The following is a 15,314-nucleotide window of genomic DNA, read 5'->3' on the forward strand; positions in this document are numbered from 1 at the left end:
GGCAGGTGGGGGGAGGAGCCAAACGGCCTAGGACAGACAGCTTTTAATCTGAAAGAGGGCAAAATATGTTCCCCACCTTCCGTCTAAATTGACATTTACTTAGATATCCCAAGTCTACCTGTTTCACAGACACAAAATAGGGGAAGACATAGCCTGAAACTTTCTGTTAGGGAGAAAGATGACAGCCCAGAGCTGCTGTTAGTTTTATCTTAAAGAAGCCATCGAAATAGGGTCACTTCTGTGGAGTATAGATCACGGGGGTCAGGGAAGTTAAGTGGCATTAAGACTAGTCACCGTGAGATGCCCTTAAGGTGGGGGGCTGGGACTAAGCAGTAGAGTTCATGAAATCGTGTGGGTGCCTGTTCTGTGGATCTCAGACAAAGGAAGGTCTCAGGCACAGTCCTCCTGGCTGTCCTGCCCAGAATGGCCCTTTCGAGGGGCGGGAGTCCGGCTCCCTGACAGCAGGAAAGGCGGTCCTCCAGTAACAGGGAGGGTTCACGGGAGACAGTGGACCCGGGACTTATGTGAGTGTCCACAGCGCCCCAGGTGTAACCCACAGACTGCCTGTCTCTTCCTCGTGCAGACGCCTCCTCTTGGCCTGTCTTTCTTAGCCGCCCTCTACCTGCTCTGGTTCACGAGTGCTCCTCTGGGTTGGCATTCTCTGGCCCAGCTCCTTTTCTTTTCCACTTTAACCTTCTGTTCATTTACATCTTTCCTGCCTCTTCCTGGACTTGTGCAGCAGCTGCCTAAACTTTCCCATACTCCTGTCATCTTCTCCCCGCAATGGTCTTCTGTTAGCTCTGTGTAAACCTGGGGTCTCCAGCTGATGCCCCCAGGGGCCAGGCAGGCAATAAACATGAATGAAACGACTTAGTTGTAGCGTGGAAAGGAGAAGGTTCCACGCCTTGTCTGGCGGTATCCAGCTTCATAAAACACTGCAGATGAAGCAGCACCCTTGAGGGTCCCGGCCTTGCACACGCTGTCAGTTTGAACTTCCGCTCTACACTATTGTTTGCCTTGTCAGTCTCGTCCCTCAACACCTTTCCGCTGCAGGGTAAAGGCTGTACCACACGGCTTGGTATTCAGACGTGGTCATCGGGCCCACTCTGCCTTCCCAGCATCTTCTCCTCCTGCTCCTCTGTTCTCAGCCTGGACTGGAGTCAGATGGGCCTCCTCGCAGCCTCCCAGGTGCACCTGGCGTGCTGTCACCTCTGACCTTTACCTCTGTGTCGCTCTGCTCTGGGATGTGAACTCCTTTCATACATTTACTTCCTCCCAACGCTCAAGATCTAGGTCGTGCCTTTTCAGCATGTAGAGGGCCAAGCGCAGTGCCGGCTCATGATCAGTTCTCAGTAAATGCTAACGGCTGCCATCGTTCCCTGATCACTGAAGTCCATAATGTTTATTCTCTTCACACTACGCCTCTGAACTTCAGACGAGGGAGTGGCTTCAGCACCATTCCTCCTAAAGTCCTAGCTGTAACCTTTTCTTTTTTTAAAAAAATATATTTTATTGATTTTTTACAGAGAGGAAGGGAGAGGGATAGAGAGCTAGAAACATCAATGAGAGAGAAACATCGATCAGCTGCCTCCTGCACACTCCCTACTGGGGATGTGCCCGCAACCAAGGTACATATCCCTGACCGGAGTCGAACCTGGGATCCTTGAGTCCGCAGGCCGACACTCTATCCACTGAGCCAAACCGGTTAGGGCTGTAACCTTTTCTTGTTGTTATAGGACACACATGGGCACGCATGTGCATGCGCACACACACACACACACACACACACACACAGTCTGCACAAAATTGCAGAAGGGTAGGATCCTGTTGAATACTTTTTTGTGTTCTCAACAAAGCATACTTTACAGACTAAATAACAGCCACCTCTACACAGTAAGACTTTTTTTTTTTAATCTTTTACTGAGTTCACTTTGAAAAATAAATAACTTGAAGGGGAAAAGCTATTTGTCTGTATGTAAATTGCTTATCTATGTATGTATTCATTTACTCAGCGTATTTATTGAGAACCTACTACCTCTGCCTCGTCCTCTTCCCCTTTGGTAACCACCATACTATTTTCTCCTTCAATGAGTTTTTGTTTGTTCTGTTCATTCCTTTGTTGCTTTCTGTGTATAACCCACAGATGAGCTAAATAATATGATTCTTGGCCTTTTATGTCACAAAAGAAATACTGCCATCTGTGACAACATAGATGCATCTTGAGAGTGTGTATCATGCTGAGACAGAATAAGCAAAGTTCTAATAGTCATTAAAAGTAAGATCTTCTTCACATGAGGAAGATGGCAGGAGGTTTCATCTTGAGTTTGGTTCAAACTCTGCCGGTCGCTGCTGCAACAAGTTGAAGCATGTCATCTAGGCTCTCTAAGCTTGGCTTCTTCACCTGCAGAGGGGGCTGCTAATGCTGTATTAGAGTCATAAGGATTAAATGTGACATATTATATAAATGTCTTTATATGACATATAGTTTCACTAAATTATAGCTTAATTTTTATTTTTATTGATTTTACAGAGAAAGGTAGAGGGAGAGAGAGATAGAAACATCAATGATGAGAGAGAATCATTAATCAACTGCCTCCTGCATGCCTCACACTGGGGATAGAACCGGCAACCTGGGCATGTGCCCTTGACCGGAATCGAACCTAGGACCCTCCAGTCTGCAGGCCAACGCTCTATCCACTGAGCCAAACCAGCTAAGGCTACAGCCCATTTCTAAAGGAGCAGGCAGAGGACTCACGGGTTCCTTCAGTGCAGAATAATAGTGGTAAACTTCACATGTGCTCCTGCAGTGAGATTACTGGCACTGAGGCTGTTCGTAATGGGCTAATATGACTTAGGAATGTTAATTCTTGAGTTAGTCGGAAGCCAAACATGTGTTCGTGTTCAAAATTTACCAGCCTTGAGGTGCTGGATTGAGGAAAGCCTAGCTCATTAAAAGGATATTATTGGGTATCTACTTTCTTTAATTTTGTGAAGAGGCAGTTCTAACACCAAGACCTCTGAATGTTTACTTTGTCACAATAGGATTTTCTGTACCCATAGAATTGCAAGATAATTTTGTTTTTACAACCTTTCATTCTTAAAATGCTATTTAAGATGATCATTGATGTTTGAGGGGAAGTGCAGAAGGACTATTTATTAGCAAATGTAGAGGACGAGCCGGAAGGCACTGGGGATGAACCGGCAACCTGGGCATGTGCCCTTGACCGGAATCGAACCTAGGACCCTCCAGTCTGCAGGCCAACGCTCTATCCACTGAGCCAAACCAGCTAAGGCTACAGCCCATTTCTAAAGGAGCAGGCAGAGGACTCACGGGTTCCTTCAGTGCAGAATAATAGTGGTAAACTTCACATGTGCTCCTGCAGTGAGATTACTGGCACTGAGGCTGTTCGTAATGGGCTAATATGACTTAGGAATGTTAATTCTTGAGTTAGTCGGAAGCCAAACATGTGTTCGTGTTCAAAATTTACCAGCCTTGAGGTGCTGGATTGAGGAAAGCCTAGCTCATTAAAAGGATATTATTGGGTATCTACTTTCTTTAATTTTGTGAAGAGGCAGTTCTAACACCAAGACCTCTGAATGTTTACTTTGTCACAATAGGATTTTCTGTACCCATAGAATTGCAAGATAATTTTGTTTTTACAACCTTTCATTCTTAAAATGCTATTTAAGATGATCATTGATGTTTGAGGGGAAGTGCAGAAGGACTATTTATTAGCAAATGTAGAGGACGAGCCGGAAGGATGTGTTGTTGTTGTTGAATTCTACATTTATTCATAGAGTACCACCAGTGACAATTACATTAATTACAGCTTGCACATGCTTTTAGTTCAGAATGGAAGGAAGGGCTTGGCATATTTTGTTTGGGTGGCAAAGAAATTTGGTGATTCAAGTGGAAATCCAACTTTAGTTTATAAAGGTTTATTTTGTTGAGATTTAAAAATTCTTAACCTTTTATATCAACATTATGGTAAAAGGGCGCATAGAAATGTTTGTGGGTTTTTTCAGAGGAGTTTGGAGGAGACACATTTCCATGTGCCCTAAATCAACGGACATCCTGCTTACAGAAATGCTGGGCAGTTCTTTGAGTGACACCCCAAACTAATATTGAGACCTTGTTTTTGGCTTCCTTGCTACCAGAGAATTAAGGAAAAATCTACCAAAGTCGTGTCTTAAACCGTGACTGCCTTGGTGTGGGAAGTAGGAATTTCTGTCCTTGGAGTAGATTCTGAGACCTCGGCCTAAAACTCTTGCCAGAACAGCAAGGCCCACACCTACCTGTCTCCTAAGAGTTTCCTCCTTGGCTTGCATCTCCCTGTTCTCCATCCATAGACTAAAGGGCCAGAGGGCAGTTAGGAATGACACAGAGAGAACCTGGAGAAGATCCCTGAGCAACACTGAAAGGCAGTAATGGAAAAGAGCACACTGTGCTTCCGACAACGGGCTTTGGTGGGAAAGAAAATGTAGGTGCCCGGCCGGCGTGGCTCAGTGGTTAAGCATCGACCTATGAACCAGAAGGACACAGTTCTATTCCCAGTCAGGGCACATGCCCGGATTGAGGGCTTGATCCCCAGTGTGGGGTGTGCAGGAGGCAGCCGATCAATGATTCTCTCTCATCATTGATGTTTCTCTTTCTCTCCCTCTCCCTTCCTCTCTGACATCAATAAAAGTATATTTGAAAAATAAGAAGAAAATGTTGGGTGTATTAGATTTTTAATCAAGAATTAAGGGTTGATGGGGGAGAGTGTCAGAATATTGGCCCATCCCACCCAACTGTCATTTCTCCTATTTGACCTCTTCCCTCTTTAAAAAAGTTGCCAATGTTCATTGCCACCCGTAGTGAATGAGGTGGGGCCACTTGGGCATGACATTCAGAGTCAGACGACCCAGAGGAGGCCCAGCAGGACCAAGCACTGCTGCACTGGGACTGGCTGGTCCAACTTGGAAGCACATCCTGTCTTTCCAGATGATTTCCACAGTCCTGCTCATTCTTTCGACATTCCTTCATTCATATTCACACTGTCTTTTGCTTTATGGCGTGAATTTACGGATTCAAAGTTCCTATCACAAAGGTATACAGTTAGCATAATGCCACTCCAGGCTCATCTCGGATTGTTTATTCTGAGTAATTAAGCAACTCGAAAACGCCTGTGGAATATGCAGTCACTGTTGGTAAATGTACGGCTTTATTTTATGGAGAAAATAGTCTATGAAAACCGCATTCTTTTTACATTTACTAAAAGCAGAAATGTCATCGGTAGTAGTGATGCACTCATTGAGTTAATTTCCGTTCTCCTCTTGCTCTGAAGGAAGCCATTAGGACTTGCTTCCCTCTCCATTTCCGCGGGAGCTGGTCAAACCACTTTTCTGTGTTGTTTGCAGGGGCTCTTAGCGTTGCTTTCTAAAGCGAGATTGGAAAGGCTGCCTCTTGCATATTTGTACCTACCATGTTAATGTCACCAAAGTCCTTTGGTTTTCTCACAAAGACGTCATCTGAAATACATATTTCCTGTAAAAAGAATAAATTGCTAACATCGATTTTGTTGTTGTTGAGATAATGGATTCTGTAGGCCCGTGTTCAGGAAAGCCCCGTAGAGGACTGTAATGAGTTGTTTGGCCCTAAAAGCCTTGAGTTATAAAAAGAACTGATAGAATCTGTAATATGTATGCATAGCACATTATCGGGCTGGAACTGGAGCTCATATTAGTGTGTTATGCCATCGATCAGCTAAATGACATGACAAGCTTGCAATCCTCACTCACAGTGATCTGATGCCAGCCAGCCGCTGACCTCTGCAGTGTTAGGCCCACAATGCCCACCTATGCCATCACCCACGGCTGCCCAGGCAGGCAGCTGGCAGGCATCAGATCACTCTGTGAACCAGCCTGCTGCGTAGGGGACCTTGACAAGGCCTCCTGCTTCCCGGCCTGGCTCCACCAAGGATCCTTCCTCATCCTCCCTGTACTTCAGAGCCTTGTCACTCCTAAATGGCAAAGGTTTTGGTTTTTGTCTTTGTTCCCAAGTAAGGGGTTGGGTGGAGGCAGGAGAGAGGAATCCCAAGTGCAAACCAGAGGAAACAGGGAACTGGGCTGGTGGGAATACTAGACAGCAGCCTTTTTTGAAGGGTCAAATAGTAACTATTTTAGACTTTGGGGTCTGTTGCAACTATTTAGTTCTGCCATGGTGGCCCAGAAGCAGCTGTAGGTGAACGGGCTGTGTCCCAATTGACTTTCATTGCATTCAAATAGGCGGAGGGCCTTTGGCTGACTGGCCATGGTTTGCCATCCTGTGCACACTACCAAGTAACAAGCCCCGAGTAGCTGGCCCTGAGGGAGTCTGGAAGAGAATCTTTGGAATACACTGAGCATCGAGCATTCCTTAGCAAATGCGTCATTTCCCAGAGGAAAGGAGGGCAGCACTCACTGTGATGTTGAAAGTGGGTATCGAATACATCTTAGGTCTCACGTGTTTATTTCTTGGAAATTACCGACGAACGAAGAAAGCAGTGGTAGATTCTCAGCCTCTGTTATAAAGCAAAACCCAGCACCAATGACTAAGCAGCGAGGGCTCGTAAGTGACCATTTTCCAGGGTACTGAGCAGGGAGGGGAAGCTCCGAGGCCAGGGGAAGGGGCCTGGGCTGGCCTCAGCCCGCTGCCCCCGTGCTGCCTGGCCCTGAGCCAGTTCGCAGCTTCAGAGAAGCCGAGTCAGACATGCTTGGCCGTCATCGGCGTAGAAGCGGACATAGTCTGTTCGATTTTGACGATGAACTGTGATTTTAAATCCATAATGGAAATTCAGATGCCCATTGAATTGAAGCAGCCTTGTTACCGTCACATGTGAAATGCCATGGATGTTTCCCACCCGGATTTAACAAGTGGTTCCTGTCTCCCCTGCCAGGTTGTTCCTGCTGCAGGACTGGTCTCCATACTAAAGAAGAGGAACGACGCCGTGGGCGACCACCCTGCCCAGATGCAGCAGAAGCCGCCCAAGCGGAGGGTGCGGTTCCAGGAGATAGACGATAACCTGGACCAGGGTGGGTACCGCTCAGCCCTGTGCCTGACACAGGGCCCTCCCAGTGTTTGCTGAGAGTGAGTCAGTGCCCGATGGAAGGTGACAGGATTTGTAAAAGGAAATGTGGGCGCAGTTGTTTTATCTTCTAGAGCAGCGGTTCTCAACCTGTGGGTCGCGACCTCTTTGGCGGTCGAACGACCCTTTCACGGGGGTCGCCTAAGACCATCCTGCATATCAGATATTTACATGACGATTCATAACAGTAGCAACATTACAGTTATGAAGTAGCAACGAAAATAATTTTATGGTTGGGTCACAACATGAGGAACTGTATTTAAAGGGCCAGAAGGCGGAGAACCACTGCTCTTATCTCTGATTTCAGAAGATACAGTGATGAAGTAGCAACGAAAATAATTTTATGGTTGGGTCACAACATGAGGAACTGTATTTAAAGGGCCAGAAGGTTGAAAACCACTGTAGAAAGAAGCAGAGAACTGAGCTGTCATCGGTTCTTAAATGATTCTTAGGCATTGTGTTTGCTCAAATCAGTGAACAGGTTGCAAAATTCAACTCCTGGCCTCCCGACCCCACAGGCAGTGCTTGGTGTTCGGAGCTCATTTCCATTTCCTTGTTTAGGGTTTCGTTGGGTTTTAGTGAGTCTGCTATTTCTGTCCGCTTTTCAGCAGCAGTTAATTGACCTATCTCATATGTGTGGGAAACGTTTCTGGATTACAAGTTTATTCTCTTCGGTGATTTCTTGACTCCATAGAAGGAAGTGTCTCTCAAGGGCAGCAGTTTAACACTGTGCTATTGTTGAACTTTCCTCCTGGGCCACTAGTGACTAGGTAGTTGCTAGGGTTCCCTAAGGCAAATAAGAATGAGTGGAAAGATAGCCAAAAACCTGTGTGTATGCTTCTCCTGTTTATAAAATAACAGTGTGAGCATGTAGATATACTTGCTAAGTATGGCATAAAGTGATGGAGGTTTCTAGATTTCTACAATTAGGAGCCTTGGAAATAATCTGTTCCCGCCCCTCATTTTAGCTCTGCACCTTGCTCGTAACTCTCACTTTCTCCTCCAGATAAAATGCGTAATTCTCGTTTGCTCTCATGGGCCCTGAATGGTCCCGCTCACCGGAGGAACCCTGGGTTCAGAGCTCACAGTCCCGTTTCACTTCGTGGCCCTCTCATCTTAGACCAGCAGCCACCTGTGCCTCTACACAGTGTTTCAACACATAGATAAAGCAAATACATGTTTATAGGTAAACTATTTATATGACTAGGAAGGAAAATATGGAAAGATACATAGATTATTAACATAGATAAGGTGATAGTAGGGATTCATGCCAAAAGAAGAAAAGATGGTAAAAATACTGACCTGACACAACACACACACACAAGACTGATATGATCTGTATTTGTATAAAATGTATTTGCATATCTGCTCTCTATATAAAACCCTAATATGCAAATCAACCAAATGGTGGAACAACCCATTGCTATGACATGCACTGGCCACCAGGGGGCAGAGACTCAACACAGGAGCTGCCCCCAAGAAAAGATGGTAAAAATACTGACCTGACACAACACACACACACAAGACTGATATGATCTGTATTTGTATAAAATGTATTTGCATATCTGCTCTCTATATAAAACCCTAATATGCAAATCAACCAAATGGTGGAACAACCCATTGCTATGACATGCACTGGCCACCAGGGGGCAGAGACTCAACACAGGAGCTGCCCCCCCCTGGCCCCCTGGTCACCCTGCCAGTCACCCTGCAGATCAGCCCTGATCGCCAGCCAGGCCTAGAGACCCTACCCTTGCATGAATTTCATGCACCAGGCCTCTAGTATACATATAAACTATTAAATCTATTTAACTACTAAAATCTATTAAACTATAAATTTGTAAATCACAGAACAATATGCTAACATAATCCTATTTATGTAAAAATCCTGAAACCCTCTGTGTTTGATCTGGAAGGATACACACCAAAATCACCAGTGTTTGCCTCTGGGACAGGGGTGTGATTGGGTAAGAGACACTCAGGTGTTTGGATTTTCATAGGAATAATATATTCACATATGACTGTAAAATCCTCTCAAAGTAATATGCTAATGATGAGAAAACTCAGACAGTAATGAAGAGTATAAGTTCTTTTTTCATTGGTTTTCCCCGAATATTGAAAGAAGTTTCTTATTATCCTTTTGAGACACATTCTGTATATGTATCTGCAAATGTGAATACAGTATAGACACACTGACACACACATCTTTTTTTTTAACACAAGTGGGTTCATTATGTACTATTATGTCACTTAATTTATCGATCTTGGACATCTTCCTATGAAAGAACATATTAATTTACTTCATACAATTGCATAGTATTCCATTATATGAATGTCCCACACTTTAACTGCTCCATTGTAAATGAAACGATTAAGTTCTCCTCAACTTTTTGTTGTTACAAGCATGCCTGTAAAGATGATACAGTGTGCTGTGCGGATTTGTAGGCTGATTCCTGGAAGTGATGGGCTGGGCTAAATGACCTGAGGCAGCCTGTTCTACACCTGTTGTCCCAGCATTGTCTTCAGTTAACATTCCTTTTCACTCTCAAAAGTGTCCCAATATGGCCCTAGCTGGTTTAGCTCAGTGGATAGAGCGTCAGCCTGTGGACTGAAGGGTCCCGAGTTTGATTCTGGTCAAGGGGGTTGTGGGCTCGATTCCCAGTAGGGGGCATGCAGGAGGCAGTCAATCAGTGATACTCTCTCATCAATGATACACCATCATGCTGATTATAAAACTTTTTAGTCCTTTCTAAATATTTTTAAATTTTCCTTTAATAATGAATGATCATGAAGATGGCCTATATTTCCTCAATATGGAAAGACTGACATGGGCATTTTCATTAAAATAAAACCTGCCAGCCTGGCCTGTGTGGCTCAGTGGTTGAGCATGGACCCAGGAACCAGGAGCTCACTGTTTGATTTCCGGTCAGTGGGGGCGTGCAGGAGGTAGCCAATCAATGATTCTCTCTCATCATTGATGTTTCTGTCTCTCTCCCTTGTCCCTCTCTGAAATCAATAAAAATATTTTTTAAACTGCCCGAGTTATTAAGCAAAATACAAAGAAATCACTGTATTAGCTAGAACTTCACGATTCCACTAAACAATAAGAATGAAATTGAGTATTAAGATGCGAGAGTGATCCCACCCAAAGTCGTTTTTTATTGTTTAATGCCAAATTGACGTTGCTTTAAGCTGGTGCCATGATGCGAGCGCCAAGATACTGTAATAGTGAGGCTATAATGTGTATCTAAACAATGCTGTGAGCACATCAAAGAAGCACTGCCTTTCGCTTTCCTTCTTTGTTCATGGGAGTGATCACATTCATGGTGCAGGGGAGCTGCTTTCACACTGAGCGTGGACAGGCACAGGAGCGTGTCCTGTATGGCAACTAATCAGCAGGGCCCTGTAGAGCGGAGGCGCCTGGCTTGGCGTCCGTGCCTCTGTCCCCAGAGGACTATTAGGAACACCTGATTCTCTCTCTCTCTTTTTTTTAAATATATTTTATTGATTTTTACAGAGAGGAAGGGAGAGGGATAGAGAGTTAGAAACATCGATGAGAGAGAAACACCGATCAGCTGCCTCCTGCACACTCCCCACTGGGGATGTTCCCGCAACCAAGGTACATGCCCTTGACCAGAATCGAACCTGGGACCCTTGAGTCCGCAGGCCAACGCTCTATCCCAGCCGTGGGCAAACTACGGCCCGCAGGCCGGATCCGGCCCGTTTGAAATGAATAAAACTAAAAAAAAAAAAAAGACCGTACCCTTTTATGTAATGATGTTTACTTTGAATTTATATTAGTTCACACAAACACTCCATCCATGCTTTTGTTCCGGCCCTCCGGTCCAGTTTAAGAACCCATTGTGGCCCTGAGCCAAACCAACAGGTTAGGGCAACACCTGGTTCTCTTAATCCGAGAAGGCCGTGGGCGCGCGGATTTCCCGTTTGTGCCACTGAACCTCCCTCTGTTCTGTTTGCAGATGAAGCTGGGAGTGGCTCCTGCATTTTGCTGGTCTTGCTGTGCGTCGCCACGGTTCTGCTCAGCGTGGGAGGAACCGCCCTGTACTGCGCTTTCGGGGACCTGGACTCGCCCGTGTGCACGGACTTCGCCGACAACGTGGACTTCTACTACACGAAGCTGCTGCGGGGCGTGGCGGAGCTGAAGCACTGGGTCCGCCTCTCCTAGCGCAGCAGCGGCCGCCCGGGCAGCGAGGGCCCGAGGGGAACTCACTCTCTAGGCGGCTCTGATTTGGGGGGTTGTGTACCGCGCCCCGTGAGGAGCCGTGGACGTCAGCAACTGCAGCTTCAGCAGGCGGCCCAGGGGACCGGCACCATCGACCTGCGCGTCGTGGGGCAGGAATGGCCTGGCCGTCCCCCTCGCGGCCGCCTCCGCGGGCTGCTGCGCTGCGTTAAACGGGAGTGTTGCAGCCACGCGTCCTTAGCTTCATGTCAAGCTGACACTTAATGACACTTGGTTTCCACTAGTTGGTCCAAAGACGTCGCTTCCAGCCATCACGCAATAAGTGTGGGTGTGATCGAAAGGAGGTACCCATGTGTCCATGTCTTTTTTCAGTTGGCCTGGAGCGCTGTGTAAGCAAGGCTTTGCGCGTCATTGACACGTTCTGGTCTCCGTTTGTGGAATGGTTGGGTGCACATGCGTGTTTGCGTGGGTGCGTGCATGTGTTTCAGTTAATCATGAGCAAATACCCAACGCAAAATAACAAAAAAATGACCTTTATTCTTTTAACTTGACTATAGATGTGCAGGCACAAATCTTTAGAGCGGGTTTCACTGTGGAACCGAGGAGATGTAGAGGTCTTGGCCCTGGAAGGAGGAGCTATGACAGATCTGCAACAATTAACTTGATTAACAAGCCAGGAATTAACTACAGACCTGGAGGTAAAATTCGAGAGCTCCCTCTGAGTCTCAGGCAGGCCGTTTCAGCATGGATTCGAGGCCTCGTGGAGTATGATGAATGCTGGACTCAATTCAGCAAACGCTTACTGAGCACCTATTAGGTTCTGAGTCTAAGAACTGAAATACAAAGATAATGAGGTACCAGTTCCTGCCCTAGAGGTTTTCATTCTGGCCTTGTGTTAAAAAGATACTTTGGCAAATGAAATTAAGTCACCGTACAACTCAGTGTTAGCAGGTCATGCGTTCAGAGGTTTGAACGTGCATTCATGTCACAGGCTCGAGTTAGTCCTTTTATGGGGTCATTAAGCAGAAAGTCAATCATGTCTTAAATAAGCAAATGTCTGAATTTTGTTTAAATCTGTCAGTTACGTGGCATTTCCTTTTCTGAGGTCTATCATTTATGAAGCCTTGCTGTGGCTTTTTATAACATAGGCAGCATTTTAAAAGAAACAGAACATGAATTATAGTTTTTTAGCGAGTGATCATTACTTCATGTTTTTCTGTCAGAATCACGTGAAAGAAAAAGGGAGAAGTTACTTCCTAGTTGTTACTGGCTGGTACAGTACCCCTTCATGTTCTGCTTATTTATTTAGATTATGTGAATTTTGAAGGGCTTTTTATATGTGATGAAAGTGTGTTTTTGAGCATGCATTCGGTTTTCCCAATGTAGATATTTAATTACTGTGTACTTAGTATTTTGATTTCCTATAAATTCAGTGTCTCATGTTTTTAGGCTTGTTTCTTTTAAAATTGATGTTTGATTTTCACTCATAATACTGTTTGACTTGTCTCATGTCACCATAAACTAATATTTTCAAGGATTATAGATCAAAGATATTTATTTAGAAGTATACAAGATACTGAAATTTAGATTCCTTATACTTAAGGCTGATTTTATTAGAAGGTTATTTTAATGTTCTATTATAAATTTTAAGAATTTGTATTCAAACTGTATGTAAAATATGTAAATGTCAACGGTACTATGTTAGATGGTTCTATAAAAGACATTCACCAAGTCTGCCGTGAGGGGTGCCCCCGTCATGGACAACCCTCTTCCGTTTCACCCTCTTGGTCCCTAGTTATGAGAATTTGATGAGTCTGATTTCTGACGGTTTTATGTGAAGATAAATCAAAACTTCCTCCTGCTCTCCCCTTTGAGTCGCTATGGAAGTCCTACGTACCCCGAGTGTCTCATTTGCCTGGAGGCGCCAGGGCCTCTACTCCACACCGAAGGTTTCCTGGAAACCTTGACGCTGAGCAGAGAGGACTGAGGTGACACCTGGGTCCTCGGGGGTCCAGTTGAGTCTCAGAGGAACCAGGTGTGTCCTCACGCTTCCCGGGGACGGGGAGGCGAGCTCAGGAGCTCAGTGTGGTGATGTCTTGACTTAAAATGGGCCTGAAAATCGCGACGGGAACAAGTAGGGCACCGCTTAACACGTGATAGTCATTCATTGCATGAAGTGGAGTAATTCCATCTGGTGGTGAAAGCATTGTGATCGCACACGTGAAAACTCACCCAGCTTTACCCTGATGTGATCTTTCCTGCCATGTGAAAGTTCGGACAACTGCTTGTAACTACTCTTCCTTCAGAACTGTATTGGAGGGTGACCGGTCAAGCTTGTAATTTAAAATCTTCACCAACAAAGTGTCTCAGAGCGTTTCTTTGGGTCCGGGGGTGCTGGGAAACACTGCTTCAAAGTAAAATCCTTCAGAAGTTGGCCTGGCCCCACAGGAGATAGCGGTCTGTTTCGGGAAGTCCAGTAGGTCCCCTCCTAAGGGCTCCTGCTCTCAAAGGCCCTCCCGGTCTGCCTGGCATGGTAGCTCTAGAAATCCATTCCTTTTCAAATAAATAAGTAATCCATTCCTTTAGATTTAAAAATCGGAATTTGCTCTAGAAATTCATTCCTTTTCAAATAAATAAATAAGTAATCCATTCCTTTAGATTTAAAAATCCGAGTCCTCAGGAGGTTTCCTTTACGCTGTGAATGTGGGTATTACGCGGAGAGGACTTGAAGGGAGGATATGGGGGAAAGGGGTAGGAACCGAGAGGTAAAGAGAGAAGGTGGGACAGAACAAGCCCTTTAGCTATTAATCTGTTCGGCTAAAGCTGGCTTTGTGGCATTTACTCCCAGTCCATTGGGAGACTGAATTTTTGTCTTCCCATTCACATGACATAGGTAATTATATTTGGGTTCATTTCTATTGGCTCAGTTAATGTTAACCCACCCTTGTGTCCTTCTTTCTGCAGCGTGATAGAGTTTTCACGTTTATTCCTCTGATGCTTAATCAGTGAGCACACAGTCCCTCAAGTCCAGGTCTTGTAACTCCAAAATCCAGTACTGGGCCCATTGTATCATGTTGCCTCATCCTCAGAAAGAGTTAGTGACCTGGGGTCTGTCTGGTACTGTCTGCTATTCTAACAACTTCAAAGAGAATTATTGAGCTTCATGTCCTAGCTACCGAGCTGAAAACTTCCCTAAGGAATTCTAGTAAAAGGTAGACATCCCTGAGTTCAGGCACCGAGTTCAAGCCCATGGGCATCTCTCCCCCTGGTTCTGAAGAGCGTTACCCCCTGACTCACAGGTTCACGAGGCAAGAAACCCATCGTATGTTGAAGATGCATTTGACACTGCACTCCAGCAGCGATTTTCAACCTTGTTCACCTCACGGCACATAAAGTAATTACTGAAATTTGGCAGCACACCAAAAAGCATATTTCTTGATGATCTGACACAAAAAAAGGTATAATTTTTATTGATTTACAAAAATACATATAATAATAGTAATTACCCTTTTTGCTCCAAAGTGGCTTTTTTTAAAACTGGTGCCTCTACTTGTATAGAAGGATTTCTGGTACCAAGAATTAACCAGTCAGACGCAGCCTTATTATGTGATGTGTCCAATAAGATTCAACTCTTATTAAATGATCTATATATTTATGGTTCAATGCAAGGCATTCACACCTGGACAGCTATTGTTGTGCTGGCTGCTGTCATTTTTTTGTTTGACAATCTAATGGAACAGAGTCGGTGCCCTGCCTGAAGAGTGAGGCATTGCATGTGTTAAAAACTGGCTCCTGGTTGCAAAGCGCTGCACTGCATCAGCTGTTTACCCTGGGGATCGTGTGGCCAACGAGAGCTGTGGCTGGCCGCCCCTGCCCAGCACCAGGAGGGAGTATCATAGGGCATATCACTAACCCGAGAAAAGATCAAATTCAAAATCTGAAGTACAGTTTCTCCTGAACGGGTGTCACTTTCACACCATCATAAAGTCAAAAACATCTAAATCTAA

General features: G+C 45.1%; 1 protein-coding gene across 1 annotated transcript in view; it reads left to right on the forward strand.

The window, feature by feature from the left end:
• Positions 1-13,668, forward strand: part of CNST (consortin, connexin sorting protein) — a 47,917-nt gene extending 34,249 nt beyond the window's left edge. The window contains exons 10-11 of the mRNA XM_014528245.1: positions 6,918-7,053; positions 11,087-13,668. Coding sequence (XP_014383731.1) covers positions 6,918-7,053; positions 11,087-11,292 — 342 coding nt within the window. The 3' untranslated portion in view covers positions 11,293-13,668. The remainder of the gene's footprint in view (positions 1-6,917; positions 7,054-11,086) is intronic.
• The last annotated feature ends 1,646 nt before the right edge of the window (positions 13,669-15,314 follow it).

This window comes from Myotis brandtii, unplaced genomic scaffold, assembly GCF_000412655.1.
Source record: "Myotis brandtii unplaced genomic scaffold, ASM41265v1 scaffold627, whole genome shotgun sequence".
NCBI lineage: Eukaryota > Metazoa > Chordata > Mammalia > Chiroptera > Vespertilionidae > Myotis > Myotis brandtii.